Here is a 21,814-nt window from a genome sequence, read left to right as displayed (position 1 = left end):
CTTTCCCTCTGCCGTTTTAGGGCTCAAAGGTCAGATTTTTCACCGAGCCGCAGCGGGGAAGACGATGGCGGTAATCGGACCGAACATGGCGAGCTACGACTTGACTCCTCGCGTCGCGCCGAACCTGGACAGGCACCTCGTGTTTCCCATGCTTGAGTTTCTTCAGGAGCGTCAGCTGTATCCCGACGAGCAGATCCTCAAGTGGAAGATCGAGCTTTTGAACAAGACCAACATGGTTGATTACGCTATGGATATCCACAAGAACCTCTACCACACCGACGACGCTCCCCAAGGTAGATCCCGTCTATCTATCCTTTAGGCAGGTGGGTATGTGGGTTTTCATGTGTTTGATCGGTTGCTGAGGAATATGGTTGGTTGTGGGACGATGGTGGTTTATAGATATGGTGGAGAGGAGAGCGGAGGTGGTGGCGAGGCTTAAATCTCTGGAGGAGGCGGCTGCTCCTCTGGTGGCTTTTCTTCAGAACCCTAATGCTGTTCAAGAACTGAGGGCTGACAAGCAGTACAATCTCCAGGTGCTGAAAGAGCGATACCAGGTTAGATTTTGCCATTACTTTCGGTCTTCTAGATTCATGTGTGGTCTGCTTTTCGGAGTTCATGAGCACCCAAGGGATGCCGATGTTGTCTATGTTTACAAGTTCTAAACTTTTCTGTCATTGTCACAAGAACTCTCAGCTTTCTTCTTAGGGTTGTGTTGCCGTCTGAAATCTTTAATAAAAGTGAAAATGGCTTCTGGGCTTGTCTTGTTGCTCCTAACCTAAATAATAGGTGTTGGGTTTTCACTTTGTTCTCTTTGGCGGAGTATGTTTAGTTAGGTAATAAATGTGTGATTTGTCTTATCAGATTGGTCCAGAGCAGATTGAGGCTTTGTATCAGTATGCCAAATTTCAGTTTGAATGTGGGAACTACTCTGGGGCTGCTGATTATCTTTACCAGTACAGGACCCTTTGTACCAACAGTGAAAGAAGCCTGAGTGCATTGTGGGGAAAGTTTGCATCTGAAATATTGATGCAAAACTGGGACATTGCACTTGAAGAGCTCAACCGCCTTAAAGAAATCATTGACTCCAAGGTATTGTTTTGAACCTTTTTTTTTTGTAGAATTTGCCAGTTGGATCTTTAGTTTTCTCATTGATCTGTGTTTATACTAACAAGCACTTTCTTTTCAGAGTTTTTCATCTCCGATAAACCAGGTGCAGAGTAGAATATGGTTAATGCACTGGAGTCTCTTCATCTTTTTTAACAATGATAATGGAAGGACGCAGATCATTGACCTTTTCAACCAAGACAAGTAAGTGGTTCCTTTATATAGTAGTCTTCTCCTTCTGATCGACCAAATGTCGTGTTGTAAAAATTACATCTTTAGTTGAGTTTCTCTCTTTCATCTGTTGGACACTAATCTCTCAAAGTTAAGGTTGCATCTAAAAACTTTAACTAAAGCTAGAGAGATCTAATGAACCATTCCATTCAATGAAGTTATACTAGTCACTATATGGAGACAAGGGGTAATCACTTGTGTCCTAATGAGATTATTAGCAGTCCAGAAAGCTTGCTCTTCTGTATTCCATTTGACTATGGCCAATTGTTAAGATTATGTGTAGAAAGAACCGCTGCTGCAATTGCTTCTCCTTGCATGTTGTCATCCAGCATGGCCATGAAATGCATGCCAATTTGGTTTCTTGTTTCAGGTACCTAAATGCCATTCAAACCAGTGCTCCCCACCTTCTGCGATACCTAGCAACTGCTTTAATTGTCAACAAAAGAAGGAAACCTCAATTAAAAGAATTCATCAGGGTTATTCAACAAGAGCAGTACACATACAAGGATCCCATCATTGAGTTCCTGGCATGCATCTTTGTAAATTATGACTTTGATGGCGCTCAAAAGAAGATGAAAGAGTGTGAAGAAGTAAGTGATGTACCCTGACATTGTTACTTTCATGTTTCCCTTTCCTTTTATCTGCAGTGATGTACTCTGTCTAGTTTTATCTGTCACCGAATCTTATTAACAAGGTTGTATGTACTTGGAATGTAGCTCCAGAAATGTAGTAAACTCTTGACAAGTTGACTGTGTAATTCAATGTAGGCCATTGTGAACGATCCCTTCCTGGGCAAACATGTCGAAGATGGAAACTTTTCTACTGTGCCATTGAGGGATGAATTCCTTGAAAATGCCCGATTATTCATCTTCGAGACGTATTGCAGAATTCACTCGCGAATTGACATGAAGTAAGTCATCCCATGCAGTCCAGTACTCAACTTACAATCTCCAAATTATAGTTCCAAAACTATGCTCCTTCTCCCATCAAATGATACTTATGCATCATGTATTCATGTTACCTATGTTGAGTATATCTTATTTCATTGTCAGGGTACTTGCGGAGAAACTAAATCTCAACTACGAGGAGGCAGAGAGATGGATTGTGAACCTTATCCGCACCTCAAAGCTGGATGCCAAGATTGATTCCGAGACCGGAACTGTGATCATGGAGCCTAATGAACCCAACATGTAAGAATACAGCTTTCATACGCTAGTGCTCTATCCATCCATTATCGCTACTCTCATCATCATCAACCTTGACATTCCCGTTATTTGATATCGTTGTTGTGCAGACACGAGCAATTGATATCCCACACCAAAGCGTTATCCGGACGAACTTACAAGTTAGTCAGTCAGTTCTTAGAGCACGCCCAGACGCAGCAGACAGCTCGATGAGTTCGATGTCAAAACCAACCCACATGGAGTTGTCTTACAGTTTTTGGGCATCTTTGTTTTCTCGTGACATACTAAGATCACTGCCAAGATGTAATGAATCACCCATTCTTGAATTGGTTTTCTTCTGTAACCACAACAGAGTGCATGTCCCATCTGTCTTAAGCTAGCAATACATGGGGAAGGATTTCGATTTGTTTGGGTGCACAAAAAGAACGGTGAGGATCCTTTATCTGGTTTACAGACATCGGTCCTGTTGAAGATCATAACACGTGCAAGAGCTCAATCTGAAAATTGCTCGCCATTTTTGGCAGTTTCCCCCCCAGAACAATGAAATGGCGTATTTATTTATACACACGCATATATTCGAGAGTGTATCACAAGCTATGCACAGTTTTGGCTTCAAGAGCTTATGCTCTAAATCAGAAATGGCGGATCCCAAAGATTGCAGGGTTTAATCTGGAAACGGTACATTTGATCTGAAAACCTCTTCGAACTGAATTCTCTCATCCATCTTCAAGAAAAACATAAAAAGCAGTGAACTTGTATGTATACAGCAGTGTCTGCGTCCAATTCATAATCTATCTATCCATCCTATGAGGATTTCTTCAGTATGAAGCATTAGTAGATGGCTTTAACTTCTTTGGAGGCGGATTTCCTCCGGAGATCACCACATATGAATAGAAGCACAACATTGCAGCACTGCAAAGAAAAAGGAGGAAAAAAAACTAAGTTAAATGAGCACGTAAGATAATACTTCAGATTCAACCAGAGCTGAGAAAAGGGTTTGGTTTACCTGATGGCAGCAAAGAACCCTGATGGCATCAGCTTCTTAGTCTGCATGCAAACAACATTAATCAGTTAGTTTTTAAAAAACGGGGTGGAAAAAAGACAGTCACTATGTTTTGCAAAAAAATATCAAGACTACCATAGAATAAGCCCCAAAGTTCTTCCAGAAGAGGACAGCTGAAACCACTGCAGTTTCACAGACAATAGATAAGTGTACATATACAGTCCACAACACGTATATGGTCTCATCACAAAGTCATATCGTAATGTTATGTGGATTTACAAACGTCGGTCCTCGTCACAGAACAGCCATACTTTGTTGATTTGCTAATTTACCAGTAGAAAGAAAGCAGTGAACGAAGAATACTCTTATAACTGTTCCATGGACAGCAGCAACCGAAGAGTACCTGCTTGTCCTAGTATGAAAGGAACACTAGATTTTCCTTGGCGCCAGATTTTTAAGCTTAGCGTGCTAAGGGCTAGAAGGGCACCGCCATAGAGCACACCTGTACTTAAACTAGTGAGGTTTCGTGAAAACATCGAGCCAAGAAGCCCTCCACACAAAATGAGACCACCTGCCACAGTGTCATTTGTAACGCTGTATAAGCAACCACAATGACGTCCCTACCTATCGATAAGGTTACTCTAGGAACGATATGAAACTAGAAAAGAAACCCATAGAGTTCCTGAAACAAATGACTTCAAGGATTCACAAAGTTCAACAAACTTTTAGATATCTTTGCTCAGTTGGCCAGGAGAATTAAGCCGAAGATACAAACCCAATTTTCAAAAGCTATGTTTATTATCTGAAAAAGACGCAAACTTGAAATCAATGCTTGGCGGGAAATCCGTAACATGAAAAGCATTGGTCTTGAAAAAGGTGAAACTGGAAAACCTATACTTACAGGCAGAAGAAAAGGGAAAAGTTATGAAACTAAGGCGATAAAAAATTCCGAGGGTTACTCATTACCATAAGGAATGCCAAAGCAGAAGTCATGAATCTTTGCTCCTCTTTTATGTTCTGTAACTACATGTTGCTGCTCCCCAGGCTCAGTTGTCTCCCTCTTACCGGTTCCATTCTCATCCAAATTTGAAAACGGTTCCACAGCTTTTTCACCAAAAGGCTTTGAAACCTCAGCTGCATAACTCAGAGAAGTTTTGTTCTCAGAACCTGCAGTTCCAGAGCTATTCCCATCGATGCTCCTAACCACAAAAGACTGCAACATTGCAGTAATTAGTCGCTTCAGACAGAATCATTCCCGGAAAATCTGCACAATAGCTTAGTAAGAAGACTTCAGAGCACATAGACACACACAACCAAAGAACTTGCACTCGTGGTTTAAAGCTTCCCAAGATCGAATCACAAACCGGGAAATTCTGTTCCCATACTATAGAAATTTAAAAAAAAAAACTTTTTAGCTGATTGTAATCACATTATCACCGCAGCAAAATTATTCGAATCGCAAAAGAATCGTTTCGAAGATAACCCATAAAAAAAGATCCAATTTTGATGAAGATAATGAATTACTTACAGAAAAAGCAATCAAACTTATAAAATTGAGACAGACAGCATCAAAAGTACAACCGCGGAATTCGGCGTCATGTCAATCAAACAGAAAAGAAAAGAAAATCCCAGACAAGATCATCTAAAACGAAGCAATCGACATAAAATTCATACAGACATAAAGGGTGTCTGGAACAATTCAAAGTCTTCGCTTACCTGGGTACGAAACCTAGGGCAGGCAAATGACCTCCTCTGCAAGTGAAAATGGCTACTCGTCGAAGAGAAACAAGCAAGCTGAGAAATTTTTGCCGCCATTGACACAGCCATCGCAGCAGAGATCCGAGAGTAATCGGGGATCGGGAAAACGTGGAATAGAGATCGGAGAGTTGTAGCGAACAGCGATGGGACGTGGTCTGTAGGAGACAATGTTGACCAATGTGCACGAGAGACCTCTTTACCAGTCGATCTAAACGACGGCGTTTCGGGATCTGCGATTGGATCAATCACGACCGTCCAATGCTTTTGATGCTCCTCGGTAATTTAGATACTTTTTTCAATGTATTAAATTAATGTAAATAAAATATTAAGGTGAAAAAAAACAAAAAGCCAAATATAAGCTCGGACCCTAACTCGAACGGGTCGACCCGTCTCACCGCCTGACGGTTCTCCTAGTGAAGCTTCGACGCTAACCCAAAGCTTTAGGATTTTTTCTTCTTCCGAATCTTCTGCTGTGCTGTCGCTGTGGTTGCTTGTGGGTATTTTCTCTACAGGTGAAGAAATTTCCTTCTCGGATCTTTGGTTCCCCACGTGGGTTTCTCTCTGATTTTCGTGACGAAATCTCGTGCCTTTGGGAAATTTCTGGTAAAAGTACATTTCTGGCTTCGGGATCACCTCTAATTGTTTGTAATTGGGAAATATTTGTGGGGGATTTGAAACTTAATTCTTTGCGTTGTAGGTGTTTGTTTAAATTTCTGTAAGAGTGTATTATGAGGCAACTGTGAATTCGACCAATACTGCCCTCTGTGTTCTTTTGCTTTTTTTTTTGTTTGTTTCGGTGATACGATGATCCCCTCATTCTTACAAGGTCCATGATACTGAGCTGAATTCTTACCGTTTCTCGGATATGGGGTAGTGGGTTCCTTGAAGGAAGCTCTGATGTAGCGAGATAGTGAAAGAAATTTTCTATTGGTTATTTTCAATACTCTTAAGAGTTTCTTCTCAATGCTTTAGAACTCTAGTTTAGGGTTTAGGGTAGGGTTTTAGGTTCTTTGCGCCGTAAAAGATCGAGTGAATTAGGATTTTGAGTAGTTGCTGTTACTTTCATTTTGCTGATCTTCTAAGGGTTCTTCATTTCTGGTGTAATTTTTTTTCCGGGATTGCAGTCTTTGTGGGTGTTTTCTTGGTTTAAGGCAACATGGAGGCTGAAAAAGAAGAAAATGTTTCATCGACTTCTGGCTCTGTCCCTTCAGCTTCAGTTCCAGGTATGCAAATCACCACACCTCCTGTTCTTCAAGGTGCTTCATCACAGCCAGTTGGTGTCTTGGTATTCCTGCAGTTGTTAGGTCTATGAATTATGTTGCTGGTTAATTCTTTATTTTCGCTTCATCTTTCATGGTGGGTTTTGTGCTTCTCCTTGTCTTATCTTGATCCTCTGTTGGAGTGCTTGAGTTTCCCAATGCTTAGAGGGCAAAACTTTATGTTTGAGTCTAGAAGTATTTTCTCTCTATATGCACCAGCTGTAGACAAATATTGCTTCTAACTATTCCCTTTACTTTGTCTGCAGGCCTCTCTTCCATACCGGCTGTGGCCGCACCTTCTTTTCCCCCGCCAATTGCTCCAATTCCAATGGTTCCTCATCCTCCAGTTGTCCGCCCACCTACATTTCGGCCACCTGCCCCACCACAGAATGGTGAAGCTGAAGCCAGTGACTCAGATACCGAATCAGAAGATGGACATTATATCTCTGAAGAAAGCAGACAAGTGAGAGAGAGACAGGAAAAGGCAATGCAAGAGCTGCTGATAAAGCGTCGGGCTGCTGCTCTAGCAGTTCCCACGAATGACAAAGCCGTTAGAGAGCGTCTGAGACGGCTCGGTGAACCCATGACTCTCTTTGGAGAACAAGAAATGGAGAGAAGAGCCAGATTGGCACAGCTTATGGCTAGGCTTGATATTGAAGGGCAATTGGATAAACTATTGAAAGCTCATGAAGAAGAGACAGCTCCTAGAGAGGAAGTGGAGGATGAAATACCTGAATACCCGTTTTATACCGAGGGTCCACGGGAGCTTAAAGAGGCTAGAATGGATATTGCCATGTTTTCTATGAACAGGGCTGCTGTCAGGCTTCAGCGTGCAAAGAGGAGAAGGGATGATCCGGATGAAGATATGGATGTAGAGATAAAATGGGCTTTGAAGCAAGCTGAAGGCATGGTCCTTGATTGCAGCAACTTTGGGGATGATCGTCCTCTTTCTGGCTGCTCCTTCTCGAGAGATGGAAAAATACTTGCCACATGGTACATCTCTCTCTCTATCCTGGACATTTTCACATGACTTGAGACTAAAAAAATCATCTTTTTGTTTTGAACTCTTTTTGTTTTTGCTAGTTCTTTGAGTGGAGTTGCTAAATTGTGGGAGATGCCTCAAGTCACGAACAAGGTTGCTGTTATGAAGGACCACAAAGAGCGTGCAACAGATGTCGTGTTCTCCCCTGTGGACGATTGTCTGGCAACTGCTTCTGCTGACCGAACTGCAAAGTTGTGGAAAACCGACGGAACACTTCTCCAAAGCTTCGATGGTCATTTGGATCGTCTTGCTCGTATTGCCTTCCACCCATCAGGGAAGTACCTTGGAACAACAAGCTTTGACAAAACATGGAGATTATGGGATATAAACACAGGAAAAGAGCTGCTTCTGCAAGAAGGACACAGCCGGAGCGTGTACGGAATTGCATTTCACCATGATGGGTCATTAGCTGCTTCTTCTGGGCTTGATTCACTTGTACGGGTTTGGGATCTCCGTACTGGAAGGAGCATTCTTGCGTTTGAAGGTCATATCAAACCGGTAAAAGACCAGATCTTGTTTCATGTTCTTCTTCTCCACAGAGAAGCCTCTTCTTTACTAACAACACTTCGATCTTTTTTTGTGTTCTAACGTTTCCCAATTCAGGTTCTTGGGGTGAGCTTTTCACCAAATGGGTATCACTTAGCATCTGGTGGTGAGGATAATCTTTGTCGGATTTGGGATCTAAGAATGAGAAAGTCATTATACACTATACCAGCTCACTCAAACCTTATATCTCAAGTGAAGTTTGAACCTCAAGAAGGATACTTCCTGGTCACCGCCTCTTACGACATGAAAGTAAAGGTAGGATCTTCCGATTCCGTTTCGCGTTTTCATTCATCGATCTCGTCGTGTTTGTTTCTGGGTCCGTCGTATGATTCGGGTTCCATGGTTTCGTTATCAGATATGGTCGGGTCGAGATTTCCAGCATGTGAAAACATTATCAGGGCATGAAGCAAAAGTAACTTGTCTGGATATTACAGCAGATGGTAGTCATATTGCAACTGTGTCTCATGATCGCACCATCAAGCTCTGGGCCAGCGGCGGCAGCGAAGAAGAAGAAGGAAGAATGGACGTGGATTAGTGAATGTAGCGATCGAAACTGGTTTCTGAAATTAGATCTCAGAGGATGCCTTGCAATAACACTTTGACCATCTTTTTACATAATGATTGAAAATGAAGATTTTTTTTCATAACATAAATACTTATGTTTATAAAGATTTGAAATCTTGAATATCTGGTTTTTAAAGTTTTGAATTTTTGTTTTTTTCCCTTATCTTTCTAACATATTCAATTTCCGTTTTTAATTATTCTAATTTACTTCACTTTCATTTTTTGAAAGAGAAATACTCAACATTAATTTGATTCCACTTTCTTTATTACAATCTTTAATTTTTTTTCTTTTGTTTAATTACATTCGTGGTATTTAAGTCTTATATTTAATACACATCCATACTAAATTTTGTTTGAAACTCAAAATACTCGGTCCCCTATTGTCATAAAAATAAAATCATCAAACCAAATTTCGACTCTTTGGTTACAAAAAAAAAAGGCTACAACTACAAAAATGGCGATATCATCATTTTCACAAAGTGTAACTAAAAATGCATCAAGAGTTCTGTCTCATACCGACATGAGCAGCTATAAAAGGCCGGATATTCCCATCCAAAACCGAGTTCATGTTGGAAACCTCCACGCCTGTCTTCATGTCCAAAACCATCTTTCGAGGCCGAGATGTGTATCTTCTAGATTCTTCTAGAACGTTCTTCGATCCCGTCACAAGAAGCTTCGCCTTCAACCTATTCAGAGCCTTGATCTTGTTTGCGAACCGGCTTCTTTCACCTGTTTCAGTGTTTTTTGATGCCATTCGTTATCTAAGATACTGCTTATGGTTATTATCGAGTTTTAAATCTAAAGAAGGAAAATTTTACCCGAAGATTCTACGGATATTCCGGTGGGAAGATGCTTAATCCAAACGGTATTTTCGCTTGAGGAATACGACACAACGAGATCCTCGTCATTCACTTTCAGATCTGGAGATGTTCTCAGGAACAAAGGAATGACTTCCACAGTTGCACATGCCTGGCAAGAGTTATACTTATATCGCGCCTTTTAGATTGTGTTTTTTAACGTAAAATGTAAGGATAAGAGTTTATAGATTGTGTTGTACCTCATCCGAGGTTGAAGAAAAACCATTACGGGAACTTGTGATAAGGCGATGAATGCCTTGCTCGCCCGAGAGATAACCATAAGCATACTCGAACTCGAACTCTATGGAAGCTGAACTGACGAAACCTTCGCTTTTGTCGAGTGATGCCCTTCTCGCTTCCCGGCCAAGCTTTTCTGCCCATTTCGTGTACATCCTAACAAGTTGCTCCACCCATATCTGCAAGCTGGTAAGTTTATAAGGCGAAATCACTAAGACACGGACAAGAGTTGTGCTCGGTTACTAGGGTTTCGATTTCAGACAATGAACCGAGAGAGCAGAGAAAGAATGGTGGAATGTCGTTTCACGGAGGATAAAGGTTTGATCTTTATGTCGAGTACATAAAACTACGGAGTGAAAGAATGGCGAAATGACCTGAGAATCTGCATCTTCAGATCCAGCATTGATGATCATGAATGCTCCTTCCATGTCATACCCATCTTTGAGAAGCTTAGACATCTCATAGTGATGCAATGACTTGCTTACATCGAGACATGAATCATACGCTTGCTCGAACAGGCCATAGTCTATAGCATTCATCTCTGCCAACTCTGTGATCAGTTTTGCTTCTTCGGCCTTACGAAAAAAAAAACGATCAATTCCAGCAAAAGAAACAAAACACTAACAAAAAAGATGGAAGATAGTGATCAGTGTTCAAGTGGGAAACCTTAAATTTCAGGTCTTTGAGGGCATCGACTGTTTTTGCAGTGTCGGCCAGCTTGAGAAGGATGTCGTTGGATTTGGATGGATCGTCCCATAAGTCGCAGTCACGCATCATCTCCTCTTGCCTCATCCATTGCTCTTCCTCCAGCTCAAGAGCAGTTGGCGCCATCATCTCAGCTTTCAGAACAGCGTCTTCTATCTTCCTCTTCAGTGAAAACATTCCTAAGGACATTGAAGACATAAGCTATCAACAACTGTCTACTACACCCTCTTCAATGGCGACGCCAGGAAAGATTGTTAGACAGAGAACGTAGAGAAAGAGACAAGACAGATAGAGAGCGTTTACCCAATTGCTTGTAGGCATCCATGGAAGCAGAAGCTGAAACCGTGAACTGTGGAAGCCGAGGTTGTCTTCTCTTCAGCAGCTCTCTGCAAAAGCTCCGCCGTGACCGTCCTTCCCCTCCTCCTCCGACGACTCTCCCGCCGATAAGCTTCGCCGCCATGATCTTTCGCCGGATTTTCTCAGCTTGTTATGCCCGCTAAGTTCTGAACTGTAAAGACAATGAATGATCCACGTCATGGGTCTTCGCCTCGCCAGAACCTTATCCTCTAGATTCTGTCCGAATTCAGGTTTCTAAGCCGTCCACGTCAGCGAGAAGCGTTTCAGTGGCAGAAAGGTAAATAAATTACTTTGTCATATCCGAGAGATTTCATTCATCAACAGATTCAAACTCTACTAGATAAACCACGGTAAATGAATATTATTTTTAACTTTCTTGGAAATTATTCCAGATCTTAGGTAAGGCACGGTAATTAAGTAATTTAATTAGGGTTTTTAAATAATATTTGTTTGTTGTAAATTGAGATTAGTGGATAATGTGATAACCGATCCAAGAAAAGCCCAATATTGACCCGGTCGGCCCGTCAAGCCACAAGCCACAAGCCACGTGGTCTCTCTCTCCCATGGTTGTCAAATTCTTTGTGGAGTAATGAAGAAGAAGATGTATAGTGTAAATGAGAATTAACATTTTTTTTCAAAGATATAAAAATATAAGGATTATAAAATCTTAGGGGATTAAGTTAGGCAACAAAAAATAAGTGAAAAATCATGAAAACAATTAGATTTTTCAAAATTTATTAAAAAAATGTATGGGCTTTTACGAAAACGAAAAACTTAAGGGGCCCTGAAGAAAAATTAAAGAAAAAGCTAAACAGCAAAGGGAAGAGAAAAAGTAAAAGAAAATGCTCTGAGACTTTGGGCGGTTTCTCTCCGACGCCGCTCCTTCGCTCAATTTTCGCCGCCGTCACTCCTCTCTATCCCGTCGCCGGAAAATTGGTCGTCTCTGCGCTTTCCATTTCCGGTGCTGTATCCTCTCTCCCTGAAAACCGTAGCTTTGTGTTGCATCGGACGTTTCGAAGCACATTTTGGGGCTAGATCCGCGATGAATAACGTAAGTGAAGAACTGCTAGGGTTTCATTTGTCTTATGAGATCTCGTTCTTTGTTATTTTTTCTAATTACGAAATTCCCAGAATATTTTTCTGTTCGAAACCCTTCCTTCTCCGTTGAATCCGGTTATACTGTCCCCAGCAAAGTATTCATGTTTTTGTCCTGTTTTCTGTGGTTTCTTATTTATTTCTGTATTTGCTCGTTTGAGAAGCTGTCAGGGAGCTGAAAATGAGGAGAAAGTGTAGAATTTGGTGGCCAAAGCAGCTCTCTGTCTCTGAAACTCCGACCGACGGTCTCTTGTTTGGGTGGTCATTTTGTCAATCCTCTGTTTCGGTTGACTTTGTTGTGGCCTTCGTCTCTGACAAAGGCTCCTTGCCCAACTTCCGGTCACGGCTCCAAGTACTTGCTCAACTTCCAAGTTTTGCTTTGTCTTGTTCATTGGTTTTGCCGTGGAACTACACCATCGCCCACACTGTGGCTGCTTTTCATTGATTATGGTCTGCTATATTTGCTTATCCGGCATCTACTTAGTTATTCTTCTTTGTGATTTCTGACAGGACAGAATCCATGAGGCAAATGAGAATCTGCCCTCGCAGTTACGGGATAAGGCTACATTTACGATCCTTGGTCATTATGGTACATGCCGTAATGAGAATGGTGAGTTATCCAAGATTATAGCTGATGAAGATAGCCAGAGTATGATCGTAGGTGAAGGCGGTCCATGTGCATTTACTGGCTTGAACTGTGGTTGTCATGGAATTGATGGATTAGTCGAGGATTTAAGGCAATATTCTATGAGCAGTTACTGGATCCATATGGTGTATGATTCTTCCGAGCATAGTGATAGAAAGCTTCGTTCAAGTCCCAGATTGCATCATATACATTGGAACAGGGAAATAGTGTCTCAATGTGATGTCCACGTATGTAAGTTATTTCCTCTTCCTCCTTCATGTTTCTTTGACCGATCATGCTTTGCATTAGTATTTGACACCTCTAAACATGGACATATCAGGTGATATACTATGAAACTCCAGTATATGGTTCTCACCATTTTGCCCTCAGTCTTTGGAGTTCTACTCAGGCGAAAACTCCTTTGAAGAAACCCAAGTGGGTTGATGAAGTTCAACGGCAGCAGCCTCTCTGTGACATAGTTAAGTGCTTTCCAGAATGCCACTCTGCTTATCAATACTTTTCTTCTCTCTTTTATTTTTTCGTTACATTCTCTTCTTCTTTTACTGCAGGAAATTGTAATTCTTTCTATCAATTGTGCGTCGGCTGTCAAAATATGGTACGAGAGATGCATACAGTTGGAGGCATCAGTGCAGAATAGTTCCATTAGTTATATGTATGCGCTCCTGAGTCCTGACTCCTGAGGTTATATCTGTTGTGTGTGCTCTTACTTTTTCTTAGCTGTTCTGATTGATGTCGTCTCACTCTTCAGGATATTTTCTTTGGCCTCACAGTTACTGGCCACGATTTTAGCTTCGACATCAACTCTATATTATGGCTTCATTCAGTTCTTCTATTTCCTTTCAAGTATTCCATTTTTCTATTGGATGCACATCACATCAGAAAGGGTGCTCAAGAATACATGGACCAATCTCAGAATACGCAGTTGTCAGATATTATATTGGCCGATTCTCCTTCAAGAGAATGACATGAGGTAAGTTACATGATAGGACCTTCTCCTGATCCTGCTCAAGGTTCAGGGCAAATATATGACTTTTGGGATTTTATAGGCATTTATTTTTTTCATGTTTCCTCATAGCTCCGACATTGCAATCTCTTTATACCTGGAAAAAAGTGTTCCCGGGTGTGCCAGATACTATCGTGCTTTTTTGTTTTTCAATCTGCATCAGCCTTTGGACTCAAATTCATCATTGAACCTTGTTTAGCCTTTTGGCATGTCTTGCACAAGATCCATTACATTTGGACCGTTTTCTGGTTGTGTCATGATTTACATCCATTATTCATTGATACTGATTCATGCCTGTTCTGGATTTCACAAGGTCGAGATACTGTGTGGAACATGCAGAGAAAGCTGTGCTACAAAGGCATGCCATGTGGTCGGCCTTAGCTGTCGATGTTGTTTCAGGGATTTTGATGGGTCTGGGACTTTTGTTTCACACAGATTCCATCTGCCTATGGATTTTCAACTTTACAAAGGAGTTTACAAACGGTATTTTGCGGTCAGGTTGTGTGTGGTTGATGGGAGTCCCGGCAGGTTTTAAGTTGAACACTGAATTGGCTGGCGTTCTTAGCATGGTGTCTCTAAACGTGATCCAGATATGGTCTACTCTCTGGGTCTTTATGGCTTCATTTATCTTTTGTGCCATACGATTACTTGCCCTCGTGGGGATTACTTTTGGTACCACGGTAGCTGCTGCTTTGGTCACAGATATCATTACTTTTGCAACACTTCATATATCAGTTCTTCATCAGACTATTGCATTCTTGTATTCTCACCAGATTGAAGCATTAGCAGCTCTGTGGAGACTTTTCCGGTAAAAACTCGAATCTTATTCTTATATCAGTTGAACTTGTCTTCAAAACCGATAATGAGTGGTGTAATGTAATGTCAAATGTGAGAGCAAGAGAAGTATGCATTTTTATTGTTTGTTCTCATGAATAGTTCAACCATCTTTAATTCTCCGAATATATTGGATTATTTCTTGTTTTCTAGAGGCCGGAAGTCGAATCCTCTGCGCCAAAGGTTGGACAGCTATGGGTACACCGTGAAGCAACATGTAGTGGGATCGCTTCTGTTCACTCCTCTTTTGCTTCTCTTGCCAACCACTTCAGTTTTCTTCGTTTTCTTTACCATCCTGAACACAGCAATCAACTCCATCTGTATGTTGATTGAAATCACCATATCGGTCATCCACTCCACTCCATATACCAAAGTCATTGTTTGGCTTATCTGGCGCAGAAGATTTCCTTCCGGTATATCGTTCGAGATCGAGGATAAAATCTTCAGTTCTTCAAATGATGTTTCCGAGAAGAAATCCCTTCTTCTGGTTTCCACCCTTCACAGCAACTATTTAACCATAGGTGAGGGAACTTAACCTGGATGCTGTGTAGTTAGGCTCATCTTTCCGTTTTTTTTACTGATACGATATGAGTACAAATGTGGTTGCAGGGCAGATCCTCATGCCTCACTATAAAATGATATTTTCGGGAATATCGGGTTCTTCTCTGGCGGCTTCAGCTAGTGGAATCCTCACCGGCAAAAGGTAAAATTCATTCATATCGATCTTAATCGTACAAATTAGTATTGTCTTTTAAGTTTGGTTTTGTTTGGTTTCTCGATCGGACGCAGAATGCCTTCGAAGCTGGGACTTGGTCTCCCTCCAACGATGCCATGGATGCATATGACATGCAGAGAGTACTGGATACGATGCCGTGATTCTATCATCTCCTCCATTAAAAACGGTGAGTATAATTTTCTACTGGTAAATATTGACATTTGCACATAGCCCATCAGTCATTTTTTATTTTTCCCACGTTCCCAACAGATGATGTTTGATCAAACTGGGAGACGGTTCTTCTCCTTCTAATTCATTACAAAACCATACCGTTCTTGTGAAGATGTTTTTTTACGACAAAAATGCAGATTCATTCTCGGTGGCAGATTCAGTGTCGCAATAGTAGAAGAAACAGAATCTTACGAAAAACATAGCAAAATGGGATGACCTCTACAGGTAAAAGATCACATAGAAAAAGGGAACTTGTCACTGGTCATCTCCGATTCGAAAGAAGCATTCAAGACGTTTTTCCTGTTCCTACCGACTTGTTTACGCATCGATATCGACTGATTACTCATCTTTTTACCAATGCTTACAACAGGCAGAGCATGATCATCGGCAACTTCGTCTCGCTTCTTGATCTGCAACGGAAGGACGGAGGTTTTACTTGTGGGAGCAATTTTTATCGTTGGAGTGGTTCGAGGATAGAAGAAATCTGTTGGGAAGAAGTTGTACTGAAGCCCCGCCATGATCGCTGAGCTCTATATGACTAAGAAACTTGTAGGGATTTTTTTTTGGGTTTGAGGAAAATGTGATGGCTTCTGTTGTTGGGGGCTTCATTTATAGACAAACCCTTCATGAGAATCAGAGCAATTAAATTAGGGGTGTCAATTGCACATTGGAAAACGTGGGGGTCGCTTTTTTAAAGAACTTTGTGCCCATCCAATGCCAGACCTCTTCGATTAAACATTTTTTTTTCGGTTTTTTAATAAGCAATTAAAAATTCGCATACCCCGACATTTAATTTGATATCCACGTATTGAAAATTTCTGGAAGAATATTCTAAATTCTATATTAAATTGTTCCATTTATGCAAATAATTAATGCATGATATTTTAAGTAAATAAGTCTTTTATCCATATATATAAAAAAAAAACGGATAAAGGAAAAGAGGTATAAATGGATTTACCCCAACTAAAGCCCACATTACTTCAACCTAGGCCCATATAAAGCCATATTATTTCTTAAAATAGGCCCATATAAAGCCCAAAGGTCTATCGAAGAGCAGCTCTCCCCAGACTCCGTCACTCCTACAGATGATACCTAAAACCCAAAAACCCCCTGACTTTATAAATCCCCATTTCTTCATTTCCACTCTCTCGACAACTCCTCCCGCGATCATAACCCTAGACCAGTTGAGACCATGTCGGAGGTTGAAATCTCCCGCTCCGAGAAGAAGCACAAGAAGAAATCCGGCACCGACGCCGACGCCGACGCCGACGCGACGACGGAGAATGATGCCACCGACGCCGGAGACTTCATGATCAAGCCGCAGAGCTTCACTCCCTCCATCGACACGTCCCAGTGGCCTATCCTCCTCAAGAACTACGACCGCCTCAACGTTCGGACCGGACACTACACTCCTCTCCCCTCCGGTTTCTCCCCCCTGAAACGGCCCTTGCAAGAGTACATCAGGTACGGTGTCATTAATCTCGACAAACCCGCGAACCCTTCTTCCCATGAGGTTGTTGCCTGGATCAAACGTATCCTCCGTGTGGAGAAGACGGGTCACAGTGGAACCCTTGATCCCAAGGTCACTGGGAATCTCATTGTCTGCATCGACCGAGCTACTCGGCTGGTGAAATCGCAGCAAGGTGCGGGTAAAGAGTATGTCTGTGTTGCTCGTTTGCACTCTGCTGTTCCTGATGTTGCCAAGGTTGCTAGAGCCCTTGAAGCGCTCACCGGAGCTGTGTTTCAGCGGCCGCCTCTGATCTCTGCCGTGAAAAGACAGCTTAGGATCAGGACAATATACGAAAGCAAGCTGCTTGAGTATGATGCGGACAGGCATTTGGTTGTTTTCTGGGTTTCCTGTGAGGCAGGTACGTATATCAGGACCATGTGTGTTCATTTGGGTCTGCTTCTAGGGGTTGGTGGGCATATGCAGGAGTTGAGGAGAGTGAGGTCTGGGATTATGGGTGAGAGAGATAACATGGTAACGATGCATGATGTGATGGATGCTCAGTGGATGTATGATAACTATAGGGATGAGACTTATCTTAGGAGGGTCATTATGCCTCTGGAAGTGTTGTTGACTAGCTACAAGAGGCTCGTCGTGAAGGATTCTGCCGTGAATGCCATTTGTTATGGTGCTAAGCTGATGATTCCTGGTCTGTTGAGATTTGAGAACGACATTGAGGTTGGGGAAGAAGTTGTTCTTATGACCACTAAAGGTGAAGCCATAGCTATAGGGATTGCCGAAATGACAACGGCCGTGATGGCTACTTGTGATCATGGTGTGGTGGCTAAGATAAAGCGGGTGGTGATGGACAGGGACATGTATCCGAGGAAATGGGGGTTGGGACCTAGGGCTTCGATGAAGAAGAAGCTTATTGCCGATGGGAAGTTAGATAAGCATGGAAAGCCAAATGAGAAAACTCCTCAAGAGTGGCTGAGGAATGTGGTTTTGCCTCCAGGTGGGGATGCTATGGTTGCTGGTATTGCTGCTGCTGCTCCAGAGAAGGAAACCACAGCTATGGGGGAGGGTAAGAAGAAGAAGAAAGAGAAAAAGGTAGAGGATGAGAATGGCGAAGGTGGAGAAAAGCGTAAGCGTAAATCGGATGACAGCAGTGATAGCCCTGCACCTGTCCCGGCTAAGAAATCTAAAACCGAAGAAGCTGAGGAAGGAGAGAAAGTGAAGTCGAAGAAGTCAAAGGAAAAGGAGGAAGATGATGAACCCAAGTCTGACAAGAAGAAGAAGAAGAAGAAGAAAACGAAGGATAAAGAAGATGAGGAGCAGGAGACAGAGAAGGTGGAGAAGAAGGAGCACAAGATCAAGGAAGAACCCTCGCCCAAGTCAGATAAGAAGAAGAAGAAAAAGAAGAGCAAAGAGACAGATGAATCAGCTTCTGCTGCTGCTGCTGCAAATGGCGAAGATGAATCAGCAGCAGAAAAGAGTGAGAAGAAGGAGAAGAAGAAGAAAAGGGACAAGAAGGATGAAGATGAAGAATGAGAGAGAGGCTGTTCAAATTTTGAAGTCATGCAAGTTACCGTACCTAATCCGGGAAAGTGAGACGAAAGGCGGCATTGCTTGTATTCTCATGTCTCACTCCATTCCATTTAGACAATTCCTCTGTGATGTTTTCTACTGCATTTGTTTTCTTCTCTCTATGGCAAGTTCTGTTTCGGCAACGATGAAATGGCCCGGCCCAATTAGATTTCACCATGTCATAATTGGGCCTCGTGGTCGTGGGTTTTTTTCTGGATCGTAAGCCCAATTGGTGTCTGACACTGTCAATGGCGTTTCATGTTTGGTTTGAAATGAGGAAATGTAGTGTACATGCACATATTTGTTATATTTTAGCTGATTTTTTTATTATTATTTCAATCTTTTCTAACCAAAATATTTATTAATATTTCCTGTTATATATATATTGGTAACAAACCGTATCTGAAACTAACGGTACAATTATTTGACACTGATACGTTCGAACAGGCAACTACATGTTTTAAATACCGTTACAATAAGATGCCGTGCCATGTTAAATGATACGCGTGGAACTTCGGCCTCGTTTCATATATTGTGCTTGCCCACGTCGAGGCGGCCCTACCACTGTAAGTAAATGCCATAAAATTGAAATTAATCAATAAATCCGTTTGACCAAGAAAAAATAAATAAATATATATATATATATAAATAGATATACACTTTCTTGCTTTACGAAAATGTATTCTAAAGGACAAATGTTATTTCTTTCTGATATAAATATTTGAATTTTGTTTTTTTTTTCCCCTAAGAATAAAGGCCTGCACCCATTTTTACGTACAATCAGTTTAAATTATTTTTTCCCTTCAAGGGCATCGTAATTCCAATAATAAAATAAAATTTGGTACTGACAAGACTCGTGTCTCCATGTATGTTTGGTCGCATGACGTGTTACATGAAATCTTTTGAGTCTATATGACAGTGTCAGACCCTAAAATCCAGCACCACGAGAAAAGACAATCCAATTAAGCCAAAAAAATAAATCTCATTTCATAAAATCAATATAAAAAATCCGATTGGTCAGGCTCCTTCAATTAATCCCAATTTATGCACTTATTAATAAGTAGAAGATCATAAACCAATGTACGTATAATTTTGATTGTATAGTATTTAATATAAACCAGATATATTATTATTATTATTATTTAACATGTAAACTGTGGCCTAATGATAGTGGGTATAAGTATCAAAAAATGTACTCAACGAAGCTTCGCGGAAGCTGCCATGGCTTCTATTTAATAACCTCCCTTCCTCGATCTCTACTTTCTCCTTCACCTTCCCTCCTCTATCTCCTTCTCCTTCCTCGCCATCGCCATGAAACTCGTCCCTATCAGCAGCTCCATGTTCCTCCGCCGCCTCAGCCCCAAACGCCTCTTCCGCTTCAAGGATCGCTCCTCCGTCACCAGATCCGATCCTTCCTCCTTCTCCTCCGCCTCCTCCGACGGATCATACGGCGTCTCCGGCGACCGCAAGCCCAGCCCCGCCTCCACGCCGACCAGCGTTATCCCCGAGATCTCCGGCGGAGATCGCGATTTTTACACGGAGCTCGTTCAAGCGTTTAAATTGATCGATCGGGACGACGACGGCGTGGTATCTAGGAACGAGCTGGCGGCGGTTCTGAGAAGGCTGAGCCCGGAGCCGCCGAGCGAGGAGGAGGTGAGGATGATGCTGAGAGAGGTCGACGGCGGCGACGGTTGCATCAGCCTGGAGGAGCTGGCAAGCCGCGTGGCGGGGACGTCGGCGACGGGATCGTCCGTGGAGAAGGGGGAGCTGAGGGAGGTGTTCGAGTTCTTCGACGCGGATCGCGACGGAAGGATCTCGGCGGAGGAGCTCCTCCGCGTGTTCGGCGTCATCGGAGACGACAGGTGCACGTTAGATGAGTGCCGGCGCATGATAGCAACGGTGGACATGAAGGGCGATGGTTTCGTCCGATTCGATGACTTCTCTCGCATGATGGAGCTCCACCGATGATGTCATCGTCGTGATAATGACGTCACTTCACTCTGATCTTTTTCTTTTTTTTAAAAAAAATGGCGATTACAGTTTTTTAAATGTTGATTTGTTGCCGAAAATGGTTAATTATGGAAGGGTCACCGTTCGATTAATGAAATTCCGAAGGTTAATGTAAGAATGCTTGTTTGGTTGAGACCAACTGTCTTCCACTCGAACCATTGGGACCTCCTTACGATGCGACAAGTTTAATAAGATATGAATCTGAAACTTTATAATATATACATATGTGCGTACAAGATTCGTATTGGCCCAAACCAAAATATACAGAAGGAATTAAGAGATAGTGTAATTCATTGTTTATAGCATGCATCTCCACAATCGCATTATTAAAATATTATTATATACTGTTATTATAAAATATTTTACTATCACGTATAAAATGGCCCGCCTGTGTTCTAAAAAGTATTCTGCACAACTAATCAGCCAAACTCTGCTGCATTTTAAAACACTTTTAATTATAGTAGAAAAAAATCCTTTTAAATGAAATAAAGGGTAGGTTTGGAAGATAAGATTGGTAATTTCATGGAAGATAATATAAATTGGTATGTATATATATATATAATATTTTTTGAATGTTGAAAGAGGACCTATTTGATAATGTAAAATAGGGGTGGAATGGATGCTTCGGTTCATTTATCCAACCCCAAAATGTAGTAACCGTTAAAAATTTTGGAACCGTATTAATTTTAGAAAAATTGAATTTATCTAAATCGAAACTAACTTTAAAAAAATCTAAAAAATATGTTTTTTAAATAAAAATCGAAATCGAAATCAAAACCAAATCGAATATAATATAATAACCAATTAATACAAAGAATTGAACCGAATTATTTATGATTTGAACCTAAACCGAATATCGAAACTGTAATCCATTGTAAAATTACGGGAAAAAAAAAAAGAAGAAAAGAGGATGAGTGGTGGGATGTCGGGGAACGTGGGGCTCCTCGGAAAGTGGTCTATCAAATCACTACATTGAATTATTAGTAAACGACATGCTTGTAATCGTACATTGGACCTTTGCTTAAGTTATAACGTTATTTTGAATATTCTTTTATAATAAGCGCTATGAACTCTAAGGGCAACTCTGGCTCATAGATAGCAAATATCTGCGTGTAAATTTACTGTTTATATTCGCATTCAACTTTCTAAGATAGTAGATTCAAACTATATGTTTTTGTAGTATTCTTTATAAATTACCATTAGACCATGAAATATTTAATGGATCTATAGATCTTATGGGTATTTTTCTATTGGAATTGTCTATATTTTGTAATGCCATAAATAATCGATACCATTTAATACGAGTTCAAAAAACGAAAGTTAGACAAAGCATTTATTCAGTAAAGCTGTAAAAGATTATATATATATATATATATATATATATATATATATATAGACA

The 21,814-nt window shown here is 41.3% G+C and overlaps 7 protein-coding genes across 13 annotated transcripts; 5 read left to right on the top strand and 2 right to left on the bottom strand.

Annotated features, from left to right (window-relative positions):
* The first annotated feature begins 6 nt into the window (after window positions 1–6).
* LOC104824428 (eukaryotic translation initiation factor 3 subunit E-like) lies at window positions 7–2,925 on the top strand. The gene is made up of 8 exons (XM_010556503.1): window positions 7–293; window positions 400–554; window positions 862–1,089; window positions 1,187–1,308; window positions 1,706–1,925; window positions 2,103–2,245; window positions 2,388–2,525; window positions 2,630–2,925. Exons 1-8 carry the CDS (start codon window positions 65–67, stop codon window positions 2,730–2,732), a joined length of 1,338 nt encoding a protein of 445 aa, XP_010554805.1. The 5' UTR covers window positions 7–64; the 3' UTR covers window positions 2,733–2,925.
* Window positions 2,926–3,147: 222 nt separating this feature from the next.
* On the bottom strand, window positions 3,148–5,459 carry LOC104824427 (protein FATTY ACID EXPORT 1, chloroplastic-like). The gene is made up of 6 exons (XM_010556502.1): window positions 5,239–5,459; window positions 4,489–4,735; window positions 3,926–4,093; window positions 3,658–3,704; window positions 3,526–3,566; window positions 3,148–3,431 (listed from the first exon to the last, which is right to left on the bottom strand). The coding sequence occupies exons 1-6, from the start codon at window positions 5,347–5,349 to the stop codon at window positions 3,338–3,340; spliced, it is 708 nt and encodes a 235-aa protein (XP_010554804.1). The 5' UTR covers window positions 5,350–5,459; the 3' UTR covers window positions 3,148–3,337.
* A 194-nt stretch (window positions 5,460–5,653) lies between these two features.
* Window positions 5,654–8,814, top strand: LOC104824426 (U4/U6 small nuclear ribonucleoprotein PRP4-like protein). 2 transcript variants are annotated; one of them, XM_010556499.1, is made up of 6 exons: window positions 5,654–5,792; window positions 6,405–6,503; window positions 6,806–7,532; window positions 7,623–8,079; window positions 8,185–8,382; window positions 8,483–8,814. In XM_010556499.1, exons 2-6 carry the CDS (start codon window positions 6,437–6,439, stop codon window positions 8,660–8,662), a joined length of 1,629 nt encoding a protein of 542 aa, XP_010554801.1. In that variant the 5' UTR covers window positions 5,654–5,792; window positions 6,405–6,436; the 3' UTR covers window positions 8,663–8,814. The 2 variants fall into 2 exon arrangements, with proteins under 2 accessions (XP_010554801.1, XP_010554803.1); XM_010556501.1 differs by lacking the exon at window positions 5,654–5,792 and adding an exon at window positions 5,799–5,883.
* Window positions 8,815–9,051: 237 nt separating this feature from the next.
* On the bottom strand, window positions 9,052–11,035 carry LOC104824425 (peptide chain release factor PrfB3, chloroplastic-like). The gene is made up of 6 exons (XM_010556498.2): window positions 10,794–11,035; window positions 10,452–10,669; window positions 10,160–10,360; window positions 9,749–9,964; window positions 9,510–9,660; window positions 9,052–9,420 (listed from the first exon to the last, which is right to left on the bottom strand). The coding sequence occupies exons 1-6, from the start codon at window positions 10,948–10,950 to the stop codon at window positions 9,188–9,190; spliced, it is 1,176 nt and encodes a 391-aa protein (XP_010554800.1). The 5' UTR covers window positions 10,951–11,035; the 3' UTR covers window positions 9,052–9,187.
* Window positions 11,036–11,667: 632 nt separating this feature from the next.
* LOC104824423 (N-acetylglucosaminyl-phosphatidylinositol biosynthetic protein gpi1) lies at window positions 11,668–16,086 on the top strand. Of its 6 annotated transcripts, none has more exons than XM_010556493.1 (12): window positions 11,668–11,898; window positions 12,114–12,294; window positions 12,453–12,815; window positions 12,908–13,045; window positions 13,137–13,240; window positions 13,337–13,558; window positions 13,905–14,399; window positions 14,579–14,946; window positions 15,035–15,128; window positions 15,215–15,327; window positions 15,509–15,596; window positions 15,742–16,086. In XM_010556493.1, exons 2-11 carry the CDS (start codon window positions 12,124–12,126, stop codon window positions 15,541–15,543), a joined length of 2,103 nt encoding a protein of 700 aa, XP_010554795.1. In that variant the 5' UTR covers window positions 11,668–11,898; window positions 12,114–12,123; the 3' UTR covers window positions 15,544–15,596; window positions 15,742–16,086. The 6 variants fall into 6 exon arrangements, with proteins under 6 accessions (XP_010554795.1, XP_010554794.1, XP_010554796.1 ...); XM_010556492.1 differs by having other exon boundaries at window positions 12,107–12,294; XM_010556494.1 differs by lacking the exons at window positions 15,509–15,596; window positions 15,742–16,086 and adding an exon at window positions 15,411–15,502 and having other exon boundaries at window positions 12,107–12,294.
* A 383-nt stretch (window positions 16,087–16,469) lies between these two features.
* LOC104824422 (H/ACA ribonucleoprotein complex subunit 4-like) lies at window positions 16,470–18,701 on the top strand. The gene has a single exon (XM_010556491.2). It carries the CDS (start codon window positions 16,564–16,566, stop codon window positions 18,367–18,369), a length of 1,806 nt encoding a protein of 601 aa, XP_010554793.1. The 5' UTR covers window positions 16,470–16,563; the 3' UTR covers window positions 18,370–18,701.
* A 927-nt stretch (window positions 18,702–19,628) lies between these two features.
* LOC104824421 (probable calcium-binding protein CML35) lies at window positions 19,629–20,554 on the top strand. The gene has a single exon (XM_010556490.2). The coding sequence runs from the start codon at window positions 19,717–19,719 to the stop codon at window positions 20,371–20,373; it is 657 nt and encodes a 218-aa protein (XP_010554792.1). The 5' UTR covers window positions 19,629–19,716; the 3' UTR covers window positions 20,374–20,554.
* Window positions 20,555–21,814: the final 1,260 nt, after the last annotated feature.

This window comes from Tarenaya hassleriana, unplaced genomic scaffold (assembly GCF_000463585.1).
Source record: "Tarenaya hassleriana unplaced genomic scaffold, ASM46358v1 Cleome4, whole genome shotgun sequence".
NCBI classification, from domain to species: domain Eukaryota; kingdom Viridiplantae; phylum Streptophyta; class Magnoliopsida; order Brassicales; family Cleomaceae; genus Tarenaya; species Tarenaya hassleriana.
The sequence above is the reverse complement of the archived record's forward strand: the minus strand, read 5'-3'. Positions and strand labels throughout refer to the sequence as shown.